The 13,730-nt window shown below is 42.9% G+C and overlaps 1 protein-coding gene across 1 annotated transcript in view; it reads left to right on the forward strand.

The window, feature by feature from the left end:
- The first annotated feature begins 3,383 nt into the window (after positions 1–3,383).
- The window catches only part of TMC3 (transmembrane channel like 3), a 44,080-nt gene continuing 33,733 nt past the window's right edge, over positions 3,384–13,730 (forward strand). The window contains exons 1-3 of the mRNA XM_019945647.3: positions 3,384–3,472; positions 4,712–4,858; positions 8,748–8,823. Coding sequence (XP_019801206.1) covers positions 3,384–3,472; positions 4,712–4,858; positions 8,748–8,823 — 312 coding nt within the window. The remainder of the gene's footprint in view (positions 3,473–4,711; positions 4,859–8,747; positions 8,824–13,730) is intronic.

Genomic DNA, 13,730 nt, shown 5'->3' on the forward strand with positions numbered 1-13,730 from the left:
TCTCAGAGTGTCTGCTCAGTTTCAAACTTACTGGCAGCCGGTGATTTCAGGAGGAACTCAACAATAACAATTTGCTCTCATGTCTCAACCAATTCCGTTGTCATTTAGAAAACTGGAAACGATTCTTGAATGTCTTCCCTCAGTAACATTTTCTGGACCCAAAGTGCATTTCTAAACTTCAAACAAAAACTTTTAGAGTCACTCAAACAATAAAGCAGGCAAGTAAATATATCCCAGAAATGGAAAAGTCTCTCTTGTAATATCCAGAGCTAAACACTTGATAACTTAGAAAAGGGAACTTGGCTTTGCTGATGCGACTCAGTACCCTCTCGGGGATATTCATGTCTCAGAATTCACTTAGCAGCAGGGGGAAATGTCTTTAATTGACGATGAAGGGAATGAATGTTATTGTTCCTGTAAGCTAAGCCATCTGATGATTTCTGTTAAAACCTCCTGGGATTTCTAACAAAATTTTATTCTTTTTTTTTTTTCCAACTGAAAGGGATTTGTGTGTTATACAAATAGAGCTTCCCTTGCTACTTCTCTCCTTTTCAACCTTTATTATCTTCTTCCTTCTCCCACTACCCAGAACCTGTAAGCAGTTCATCTAGGATGAACTGTTCAAAAGGATCCATTTTGACACTGGATCCTTTCTGATTTTTTTAAGTGTTTAAATTGTTCACATTTAAGGGATTTTTAGTCATTTATCTATATACACGTGCTGGCTTAAGTTAAAACCACCCAGCACACCTAAAACCTCTAATCAAATTGTCAGAGGAAGCCAGATGCACGCTCAATAATTTGTCCCTTGCTTTCAGAAAGCGACATCCCCTGCCTGCACTTCCTCTTTCTGCCTGGCCCTTGGGAGCCCAGAGGAGCAGGGGGCCCAGAGGGGAATTGGGGAAATGAATCTGAGTCTCTCGTGCTGGGAACAAGGAGTAGCAATGACCCCGTCACCTTGCGCTCATCACCACAATAAATGCCAGGTGGACTTCAAAAAGAATTTTTAAAAATCAGACCAAGGAAGCCATAAAAAATAAAAATTAAAAAAAAGAGACAAATTTGAGCACATTAAAACTCATTTTACCAATGTTAATAAAAACACATCATATCGTAATTTGTTTCAATAATTCCCTGTAGTATACTTCAAAAATTGCTATTATCTTTTCCTACCCCTTGAAAAGCACAAGCATATATATATGTATACACGTGTATATATACATATACACGTGTATAAATATATATAAGCAAAGAAGAGACAAAAATGCTGAAAATAGTTGATTGCATAAAATTAACATAAAATATTTCAATTTTTGAATACATATTTCAAAATAAGGCAAAGCAGTCTTTAGAAAAAGTAGGATGAAAAAAATCTTTGAAATGCTCAGATACAGTTCATGTAAGTAAAGATCTCTAAAAGAATGCTACCAAAAAAAAAAAAAACTCAGGAGGCTAGAAATAATTCTGTTACTATGCCATTTTGTTCATTTGATAAACACAAATTTTATCTAGTATTAAGACAGACGATCAGGTCAAACGGCCTCAGGCAAATTGGCAGACAGGTGACCTTACTTCACAGGCCCCAGTCCGTCTCTGAGCAAAGGTCAGCTCTGGCGCCCCGGCCTCTGCTTTGTTCTCATGCCCAGAGCCCGAAGTCTGAATACCTGTCTGGTGGTCCCTGAACCTCAATGCCCCAGTCTAGGGCTCTGGCTTCCCTTGTCAGTCTAGTGCATGGCAGACAGTAAGAGGGATCTAATGATTTGCTAATGAATTAACAGAGGAATGAATGAGTGCATGAATGAAGTGCCCCTCCTAAGCCCCACACCTGGAGCTGCTAATAGATTTCCTTTCTGTCCTGTTGTCCGGTGCCTGCCCCATTCACTGACTCACCCGGTTGCGGCATCTCTAGTATACTGACTAGGGGCGTCTTCAATAGCAAAGGCTGTTTCTATTTCAGTCCTGCACCAGCCCATTCAGTTAATGTACGATCAACCTTGCTGCGAGCAAATTGTTTCTTGTGTTAATTAAAAAATGGAGGTTTATATGGTGAAGCTATGGGAAAGTCCTGGACTTGGGGATGAATTCAAAGGTTAAAGTAAAAGAAACACATCTAATATGGAGTCAGGTTTTTCTTCCCTATTACATGAACACGGACAGGATTCTTACCCCCTCTAAGCTTTTTTCTTGATAGTTACTTTAAAATGGTGTAGGGGGGAAAGTGTATAGATAGAAATAAAGCAAATGTGGCAAAATGTTAGCAATTGGCGGATCTATGTTAGGAGTAAACAATATTTGTGGTATTGTTCTATCATTTAGGTAGGTTTGACTTTTTTCAAAATAGAAAAAAAGAAGCTGAGAATAGATATATAAAAACAAATAAAGTGTTATGACGGTGCCTCTCCTTGGGCTCTGCTGTGTGGACGTTACCGAATTCAAGTTTGTGTGATGCGCAGTGAGACCAAACAATACCGAAATGTCATAGTCTGGAGCAGAGAAAGGTTTATTGCAAGGCCATGCAAGGAGACAGATGGCTTGTTCCCCCAAAAACCCAGAACTCCCCAAAGGGTTTCAGCAAAGTATTTTTAAAGGTAAGGTGAAGAAGGGGCGTGGTTGGTTATTGCAAACTTCTTGGTGTAGGAATCCTTTGTTCCTGCAGCTGTCCACCTAGGTCAGTTCACGATGTTCCTGTAAACCTCCAACAAGACAACTGTTATTCTCTGTTCTGCAACTTTTTATCTCTGTATGAATGGAAAAGTGTTATACCCTTAAAGGTCAGAGCCTTGAGAATGGGCTCTCCTGTATATTTCAGGCTATAGGCAATATTCTTAACTCAAAGCAATAGAATACAAAGGTTAAAGTAAAAGAAACAGATCTAATATTGAGTTAGATTTATTCTTCCTGGTTACATGAACACACACAAGATTCTTACCCTTTCTAAGCTTCTTTCTTGGTAGTTAGAAACAAAAACCAAAAACCTATGCCTTGCATTCTCCCTAAGTATTTTGTGAACACCAGTCATGGTAATAGATGCAAAGTGCTTGGCAAACCACAGAGCCCTTTCTGGGCACAAGGGTAACCAATGTGATTATTTGGGCAGAACCAAGTGCTCTTAGATCACCTGGCCAAGCCTCTCGCCTTTGTCTGTCTTGACTCCAGCCAATCTCTGCTGCCACAGCCGCCTTAACATACATATGCATGATTGGCTTCCTGGCTTCTCCCCAGCTCCGAGCATCGGCTCCAGACGTGCAGTCCAGCTCCTGAGAACTGGAGGGCAGAGCTCCTTGCAGATCCAGTTCAGAAACCTCCGTTGGAGCAGACTCCTGCCTGCCGGCTTCCCAGCACCCTGCCCACCAGTACTAATCACTGGCAGCCAGTCTGCTCCCATGAAACCATCAAAGGCATCCCAGCGTTACAGGAGCATCCGGAGAAATGCCAGCCAGCACTACTTCTACCAGGAGTCCCTGCTGCTCAGGTGAGCCAGTCCCATCCATCCACTGGGGCAGGTTTGTGACGAGGGAAAGCCTGGGTCACCCTTGCTTGCATCTGACCAGAGGACCAAGTCCCCATCCTGCTCGGTTCTCCTTCAGAATGAACTCCGAAACTCCTTTTTCCAGGTCACTATACAAAAAGGGTGGCAACCTCAGCGATGTACACAGATATTGACGGCTCTACCTGCTTCAGATCAGAATCCAAAAGCCTGTACCCCAACCTGGCTTTATTGCTGGCCAAACCCACAGATGTGCTTTATCTGTTTTCTCTCTGTTTACTCAATCAGCAATGTCAAGAGAGAGCAGACAATACATCTGTCGTAATAAATGAGGTTTCTGTTGGAAAAGGCTACAGGCTGGTTAGAAGTGGGGGAGTATTATTCAAATTTGTTAAATATTTATAAAGGTATATTAAAATCTCCATTAATTTGGAGAACCTGGAGAAAATTCTCTTTTGAGTAAGTAAAAACAAGCTGAATTAGAGAAAAGCAAAGGAATTCTTTTCCCTTACTTTTAAGTGCATCATTGATGAAATAGCCACGGCAAAATACCCTTATCTCCTCCTGAAAAGTTGCATTAAGATTAGTGTATTCATTTTCACTGGGAATAAGTGTTGCTATGTGTTGCAAAGTTGTTCTCCTAGAGAGTAACTATTTCCCTGAAACATTTGGACATGTAAATTTGCTTAGCTAATTTCTTGTTCATAGAAACTGCTTCCTGTTTGCCTCTGTTATCTCTGATTTCAAATGAATCAAAGCAGGAGTACAGAGAGCGGGGGATCTCTGGATGAGAGAGTTTGATTTTTATTTATTTTACATCCAGAGTTAGGGGACAGGAGGCATCCTTTCTTTGGAATTAGCTGGTTATTTCAATGAGCCTGAAAAAGAAATGGTTTTGCCACCAAAGATGCTGCTATTCAGTAATCCTACAGGAGCACTCTCTTGGTTCCTTTTATGTCTTCTGATAGTATCTCTTATCCTTTGAAGCCTTTCTCTTTCACTGACCCATCAAAGTAACAGAACCCAGTGACTGTGTTCCAGTGGCTGCTAACAACTGCCGAATTCTCTCTCTGACTCCCCGGATCCCTCCCCTCTCCTTCTACACACACTAACTTCATACAGATGACCCCAGGGCAGCAAGATGCTAAACTTACCCAGGGCAAGATCTGGGATGGAAGCAATTCTACTAATCAGATTTCCTCCTTAATGCCCTGATCATTTCAGCAACTTGGATGACAGCTTTACTGCTGATGAAACAGGGGACAGCCATGATCCGGAACAAATCTTCCAGAATATACAGTTCCAGAAAGATCTCATGGCAAACATTCGCTGCCGACCCTGGACCATGGGACAGAAGCTGAGGGCACTGAGGTAAGCGTTATGGGTTACTGCAAGTATGCTTCCCACGAAACCACCCACCCTGCCCTGCCCTGGGAAACGAGCATAAAAATCCACATTGGAGGGAGTGGTGGGTCGGATGCTCTTGATCTGACTTAGAGAAGTCACAGACACGTCTGAGGGATCCACCCGGTCCAGACGGGCCTCAGTGTGTGTGTCTGTGTATGTGTGTCTGAGTTGGCTGTGTGCCTTGGTAGAGAGTTTTTTGGGTTTCTACCTCCTTTTCAAATACTAGATTTTAGCCCTATGCCTAGAGATGAACAAAATAACTAAACTCACTAGGTATGCAATCTAGAATGAAAATAAATATTAGTTTTACCTGCTTGGCTATTACCTCCCTCTTGCGGCGGGGATCTCTGTGGGAAACTAGATGACTGGGACGCTTAGAGTCATATTGGAGAGTCTGTTTAGGTAATAATGAAGAGCTGAAGGTTGGAAGACATTGCCTTGCCATGTGGTATTAGGTTCTTTTCATAATTTCTCTAAAGACCAGTTCCTTTCTCTGTAAAGTTGAAGTGAAGGTGGAGCACACCTACCTCCTGTGGCACTGTTAAGCTGTTAAGCAATCAGACAAAAATTCCTGGCTGCCCTCGGACTTAATCAGGAACTACGGCAGAGGGCTCCAGCATTTTTAGCATGCATTCAGGGTGATTCTTTTGCAAACTAGAGTTTGAAATCCCTTGATAGCGGTTCAAGGATTAAATGAGGTAAACCATACGATATTAAGCCTTGTATCTGGGCTATAGTAGTCACTCCCTATGAGTGGGTAGTAACTGATGGTGTGGGTCCCTGGGATCACAGCAAAGGGAGTGAGTAGAATTGTTCTTAATGACCAATGCCACTGAGCTACTCTGACCCATGAAGTGGACCTTCCTAGAGAAACAGACATGACACGTAATCATCGGGTACCTACTGTGTGGACAGGATTAGAACCACTGTCGTATCTCACGTTTTAGTGCCCCTTTCCAGACACCAAGCTCATTGCCCTGTCTCTCCAGTCCACCATTAGGTTTGACTTTCTTTCCCATCAAATCATGCCTTCATTAGATTTCCACTCCAGTCATTGTTCCTCCAGTCTGGCCAAAGATCCAGCCTGCCCCCCCAGGTGGCCACGGCAGATAGCTAAGGTCATCCATGGTTTCCACTCCCAGAAGTTTCCAGTGAATTCTCCAGGTCCGATATCAGTTCTCATCACTTCCATTTCTTTGAGTAAGGATGACATTTTTCAAATGAGAAGACTGATACTCAGAGATATTAAGTGGCTTCCCCCAGGACACACAGCTTCTGAGTACTGGAATTGAGCCTTAAAGCTGGGCTTCCTGACCTCAACTCCAATATTCTATTCTATTGAAACAGAGGAACTCTACCAATTTATCCTTAAAAAAAAAAAAAAAAAAAAAAAGCCATGTAACTATATAGCACAAGGAACTATACCCAATATCCTGTGATAAACCATACTGGAAAAGAATATAAAAAAGAATGTACATATATGTATAACTGAATCACTTTGCTGTACAGCAGAAATTAACACAACATTGTAAATCAACTCTACTGCAATGAAAAAGTCATGTATTCTATCAGAATTTTAAAAATCATACAGGAACGCTGATGACTAATAACTATCTGAACTGTAAGAGAGTGAGTCTTTTTAACCTGCGGGCAGAGCAAAGCAAATGATAACTTTTCTGTCAGAATCAAAAGAACAAACCAGGCCTTCCTCCACAAGAGTAAGCCAGGGACCTCAGCCAGGGCTGCGAGACACCAACGCCAGCGAGGCACAGGCCAGTGGTCCAGCTCTCAGAGAACAGCTCGCCCTCTGAGACCTGCATTTGTCATCCCCGCGTCGCACGTTTCCTCCCCGTCACCTTGAGAAGCTACTGGAGCAGTGCTTCACTAATTGGGCCTGCGAGACTCATCAGGTCTGTGGAAGGCGCAGACCCTGACTGCTTGGGGCTCAAGGGAGCATTGCTGACACAGAGAGAGCAGCGAGCTCTGTCTATGGGGGGACAGAGCATATATTTATTTCCCCGGTAGGGAGGCAAGTGGTCAGTGCCATGGAGTCAGCATTGGTCTATGATGGGGCCTGGGTCAGGTACTGTCCCCACTGCTGTTACTGACCAGGGTTCTTGGCCTCCTTAATCAATAGAAATTAATCAGAGGTCAGACAAGGAATTCAGGCAAGGCTTCATTGGAGCCCCGACCGCAGCAGGGGGGAGTGAGAACAAACAGCAAGTTTCCTGGCTCACTCACTTGCTGAGGGGGAGGCGAGCATGCTCCTTATATGGGGTGAGGGTAGGGGTGTGTGCAGGGATTGGGTCGGAGGTTGGCTTAGGTGGTCTGCCCATCCCCTTGGTGGTGTCGTGTGCAGGGCGCATGCGCAGTACCCTGCTTTTGCTCCTGACCATTCAGAAGTGGCAGTTGGGCTTTTTGGTTTTTTGTATCTTACTGTCCATAATTTGCCCCAACTGCACTTGCACGCAGTCGTTTTTAGTCCCTTAAAGTTTCTTTGTGTTTTGTTGCTCAAGGAGATGTTTGTCCAGGTGCAAGCACTGCAGCACAGGGTCCCAGGTCCCAGCCTGTCTCACTGCCGCCTCAGCCCCCTACTCCGCTCCCCATTCCTACACTTACACACCCACCCACTCCTATTGTTGTTTCAGGTCTCTATCATCCCTATTAGCTAGTGGGCTTATCCAGGGCAATAGCTCTATTTTATGCGCCTCTGTATTCCACTATACTTGACCCAAACAAGTGTGCAGAAAATGTTTGCAGGGAAAAAAATTAGAATGAATGAAATTAAATGAATTATTATTTCACTTATATAGGCCCCTATCTTTTAGATGCTATAAAAGGTATAACATCAACGCTCACCCTTGCCTGCATTTCTGGTTCTGACCGGAATGAAGCCAGCCCATTGGCGGGGCTATGAAGGTGGAGTATTTGCAGTAAGGTCAGGGAGGTTCAAAGCCCAGCTCTCTGGTCAGGCGTGTTCTGAAGCGATCGCGCTGTTTGTGGAAAAGGAAGTCAGCTAGTTCCTTGTGTCAATCAACGAAAGGCTAGGAACCTGTGGGTGTTACTTGGGATATACATGCATGAACTCCTACCAAGTACACTGGTCCAACTAACAAACTGAATAATTCAGCAGTTCTTCAATCCTGAGCATAATTAAGTGGTCAACCAGGGATTCATGAAGATCTCATCAATGTAGTCACAGATGAGGTCACCTTGAAGGTGACATTCTTCGTTAAGAGTTTTTGACTTCAGTCCGTTCCATGGAATTAACATTTTTTTTCTATTCCTGTGGCTCTCTAAGTGTGAATTTAACCATCTATCCTAATGAATTCAGTCTATTTTCAAGGATTAGCCATTTAGGTGACCCATCAGGTCAACTCAACAAAGTGGTCAGCCAGTGTGCCAGTAGTTAGTCTGGGCTAAGTCAGGTTGGTCATGGCTACATAGACACAACTTTCTTGCTCACATTAACCAGACACTACCCTTTTCTCAAAGCAGATTCTCTGAGCTAGGTCTGACTTTCACTTCCAAAGAATTAATTGCAGGAACAAGGCTGCTGAGATTAAGTGGAGGAGCTGAGATGCTGGTACCTGATACCAGGATTTCCAAAGCCCATAATACCCAGCCAACAGCCAGAATCAGGGCAGGGTGTTAAGAAACTCAGTTGCAACTGATTTTAGTATTCACTCATCATTTCCTATGATTTCATGCATTTAAATGTTATAGAAAATATTTTAAGGGAGTTGTCTGGTTACCACTGTTTGACTATCTATTCCTGCTGCACTTCCACATGTTTTGCCAAGATTATCAAGGTCATAAAATTGCGCTTACCACCAAGTTTTTCTTCTCTCAGGCGAGCGAAGGACATTGTGCTGAAGTTTGAGGGGAGGCTGACCAGGACCCGAGGCTACCAAGCGGCAGGTGCAGAGGTAAAGAGCCCACACATGGACGTGCCCACCCTTCCTGGGGTCTCCGGGCCCAGGAAGTTGTACTTGTCCTTGCAGTTGCTGTACTATATAGGTTGTGAACATCCATCATTAATAGCTGTAGAACAGTATGGAGAGCTTGAAGGTCTGCACGTCCCCAAACTTGGATTTTAGTTCCCGATGCTGTCACTTACCAAGTGGTGTGACCCTGGGTAAGCCCAGCTCATCAGAAAAAGGTTATATCTGCCCTTGGGAGAATCCTCTAGCCTCTTCCCTGAGTTAAGCCCACCCATGTGTGTAGGTTTCATTCACTGTACCGTAAGTCCCCTACATACGAACCTTCAATTTGAGAACTTTCAAAGATGCGAATGGGCGTTCACATGTCCAAACACATAAGCTAGTTTACGTATCTGGCATACACCGTCAGGCGCATGCATCCTCTACAAGTGGTTGTGCTTTTGTGTACTTTACTATACAGTGCTGTATAGAGTGAAGTAGTACAGTATCTTTATTTCTTGCCTGTTCACTCGATGCCAGCCCCTGGATGCCAGCTGTTGTACTGTACTACTGTACTTTTCAAGGTACTGTACTGTAAGATTAAACATTTTCTTTATTTTTTGTGTTTGTTTTTTATGTATTATTTGTGTGAAAAGTATTATCAACCTATTACGATACAGTACTGTATAGTCGATTGTGTTAGTTGGGTACCTAGGCTAACTTTGTTGGACTTACAAACAAATTGGACTTACGAACGTGTTCTCGGGACGGAACTCGTTCGTATGTAGGGGACTTACTGTATTTCTTATAATGAGAAAGTTACAGGCATATTCCAATGCTCATTTTATAATACAATGCTAAGATTTTTGTTTGTTATTTTTCCCATTCAGTTACTTGCAGTTAAACTTTCGTATACATTGAAATTATCTGTTTATAGACATTCCAATACTTTTCATAAATGTTTCCAAGACAAAGAAAAAAATCATTTCTCCTACTATAATTCCCTACTTCCCAAGATAGAATCTATTTTAAAATTTCACATTTCAGCCATTGTATATATCATTTTCACATCGGAGTAAGTAGAGTATACAAATATTTTTGTCTTGCTGTTTTTTCACTTAACACCATAACAAGGATTTTTCTCCATGTTGCTATGTAGTTTTTATACCTATTGTTTTCTATGACTGTGTAATATTCCATCAGAAAAATGTCTATTAATTTAATTAGTTACGTGTCTGCTGGTGGTCCTTAAATAGCTTCTAATTTTTCATTAGTATTAACAGCCCTGCAAAGACCATCTTTGCACAGACGGCTTTTCCTATCTTTTAAAATTCTTTTTCTAGGATAAATGTCAAAACTACGACCTCTGTAGTATAGAGTATGGTCCATGTTTTTTGGCTCGTGATAAATACTAATCAATTATTTTCCAAAAGCTTTGCCATCCACAAGGAAAGAATTTGCTGTCTTCATAGTATCTCCACTAATGCTGAATATTGTCGTTTTTTCAAGTTTATTATTTTAACAGACAAAAACTGACAGACACACTCTTTTTCGATTCTCTGAAACAAAAAATATTCTTAGTAAAGTTTAAATTAAAGCTGGTCATAAATTTTGCATAACTGAATAGTTATAAAATATCAAAGAATCCCCAAGATTGTGCCTTGGCTTTCTTTCTTCTTACTTTTCACAGAATCTGCCTGAAGACGCTAATCCACTCCTATGATCAAAATTACCCATAACTCTTTATGCCTGTCACACTATGATGGAGCTTATGGAATAAATCTATAAAACAAAACTATTTTTTATAAGCATATGTGCTACCAAGCTCTCTCATTTTCTCTAAATAAACTGTATGAAATGCTATGGAAAAATATCTGAAATAATGTAGGGTCTCTCACTTGGGTTCAGACAACCTGTAATATATATAACAATGAAAAAGTCCTGGGGCATTTCGTAACAGTGGGCTCAAAGTGGATTAAAGGTATAAGTTAATAATGGACTGAATTCTTAGAGTCAGAGTTTTTAAAATGAGAAAAGTGATCCAAATGTTCAGTCTTACCTACAGATGGTCCCAAAGTTTTCAGCCTGCACTTAGCAGACACAGCTGCCCCAGTCCTTTCCATTTTACCAATGGCCCTGCAGAAAGCAGTTCAACCCAGTTCAGCTTAATCCATGTGCCAAGCTTTGTGCTGGGCACTCAGGGTAAAGAGATGGCTGAGATAGAGTGTCTTCTGCCCTCTGGAGACACAGCAAAATGTCAAAGAAAATCATCCTCCCACCACGTCTTCCTGACACTTTGGTTTTCCCCCTTCTCATTCTGAACATCATTCCTTTACCTTTTTATATTTAGAATTTTTTTTTTTTTTTTTTTTTTTTGCGGTACGCGGGCCTCTCACTGCCGTGGCCTCTCCAGGCTCTGGACGCGCAGGCTCAGTGGCCATGGCTCACGGGCCCAGCCGCTCCACGGCATGTGGGATCTTCCCAGACCGGGGCACGAACCCGTGTCCCCTGCATCGGCAGGCGGACTCTCAACCACTGCGCCACCAGGGAAGCCCCTATTTAGAATTTTTTTACGCTGGAAATTTTAATACAGACCCCTGAGGATGAGCAGCCACTCCAAAGCAGAGAAAACAGAAGCTATCTAGCTGTTACCTGCAGCCCAGTGAGTTTTGTCTCTATTTACAGTCTTTGGTTTCTCTTAGAAAAATGATAACTTCGTTTTTCAAATAGTAAATTTTGTATAATATAACTACTGTACACTTTCTCCCATGATTCCCACGACTGAGATCCTGCTCACCACTCACCAGGGCTGCCACTCTATCCTCTCTTGGGAATCACAGTTCCAGAACACAAGTCGTCCTCTGGAGCCCCTCCCACTGTTTCCCACCTGCATCCTCTGTGCACATGGGTTTCTCCTTGATTCCAGCAGGAAAACACCTTGTTGCAGACAATCTGCCTTTGGCACCAGTTTATTTCTATGCTTCATAAGAAAGCAAGGTCTGAGCATGTGAGACCACCAGGACCCATGCAGTCACGTAGGCAGAAATGCTACCCTGGGCACATGGAACACCAAACACCAAGAGTCAAGACACCTAGGTCCTTCTGCCATTGTTTCCCTGCTCTGGGTAATGACCTGGAACCTGACGAGGTTTTCATGCTTGATTCTTAAGATGTCTTCTAGTTCGAATAGTCTATGTCCTCGGTTTCTCACATGATACCAGCAAGGGACGTCATCCTTCCTGAGAGCCTTCATGGCATGATTTGGCAGGAACGCTTCCCCTGTGCAGAAGCTAAAGGTACCTGCCCATGATGGTGTATAGACTAACTGGCCTCATAACAGATCTTCCTGTTTCCACTCATGTCCCTCCATCTTCCACTCTCTTCCACATAGGAGCCAGGGAAATCTTTGATACAGTAAACTACGCATGCCATCCTTTAATTAAAATAATGAATGACAGGGACTTCCCTGGTGGCGCAGTGGTTAAGAATCCACCTGCCAATGCAGGAGACATGGGTTCAATCCCTGGTCTGGGAAGATCCCACATGCCACGGAGCAACTAAGCCCGTGTGCCACAACTACTGAGCCTGCGCTATAGAGCCCTTAAGACACAACTACTGAAGCCCGGGCGCCTAGAGCCCACGCTCCGCAACAAGGGAAGCCACCGCAATGAGAAGCCCCTGCACAGCAACAAAGAGTAGCCCCTGCTTGCGGCAACTAGAGAAAGCCCGTGCACAGCAACAAAGACCCAACGCAGCCAAAACTAAATAACTAAATACAATAAACTTATTTTTAAAACTACTAATAATAATGAATGGTAGATAGATACGATAGATAGAGTTTCATTACACTTAGAATCAAATCCAAACTCCTTCCTCTAACCCACCTGATCTGGCCATGACCTAACTCTTGGACCGCATCTCACTCCTCTCTTCTTTATTCTCTTCTATAAAATGCCCAGCTCATGCTAAGCCACACCTCCTACTGGCCATTCTCCCCTCCTAGACAGCTCCTCTACCAATTGAGGACTCTTAACGACTTTACAATGGACCAGAAACTCAAATGCTTTCAACACCAAACCCTCCCCAAAGGATACTGGGCATTCCGCCTCTGTCTGCTGTAGGGGATGAAAAATCAGAAAGCCATGGTCTTCCTCTCAATACTGGAGGAGAAAAAGCCAGGTGAACAATATAAAGGCAATATAAGCTAGGATGTGATAAGCATTATCAGAGACCAGAATGATAGCTGGGGACGTTTACAGACGGAAGAATGTATTTCTGGCTACAGAGAATCTGTGTGAGGTCTCCATGGGAGTAGCTGTATTTGAGTTGGGTCTTAAATCATGAGCAGAAAGTGAACAATTCCAACTTCTGATAACATTCAAGTAGATTTTCATTTACAAGCAGCTGTTTTGGCCTTAGCAGACATATTCAGGATAACATAATCATGCATGTCTGCATCAGGACCACGTGCTGTCTTATAGTTCAGAAGATTGTAATTACATTTGTAACCCTTCTTTCTGCAATGATATCATTTGCTTCCAACACAAACCCACATTGTTTGTGTGTTAAAATGAACAACCTGCTAATGTTGTGGGAGAGAAAGCCCAGTGTCAGGGAACATTTTCACATTTTGCTTTATTCTCCTTTGAGAAAAAAAAAATATATATTTTTGAACTTTTGGCGATTGTGTCTTCAACATCCAAGACAAATTTCCAGACCTTATTTTGGCAACTTTGGCCAGGAGAGAGGCTGGGAGATGAGCTCCAGCTGCAGGATGGGAGGCACACAATGGGGCTCATTTTCAGGGTATGTTCTAGACTCTTGGTCCTTAAATAGGGACGGGAACTGTAATCACTGGGGAGTTTGTGAGCCATGTGGATTCCTGAGCCCCACTCCCAGAGGGGACCAAGGGG

The sequence above is a fragment of the Tursiops truncatus genome, chromosome 2 (genome assembly GCF_011762595.2).
Source record: "Tursiops truncatus isolate mTurTru1 chromosome 2, mTurTru1.mat.Y, whole genome shotgun sequence".
Lineage (NCBI taxonomy): Eukaryota > Metazoa > Chordata > Mammalia > Artiodactyla > Delphinidae > Tursiops > Tursiops truncatus.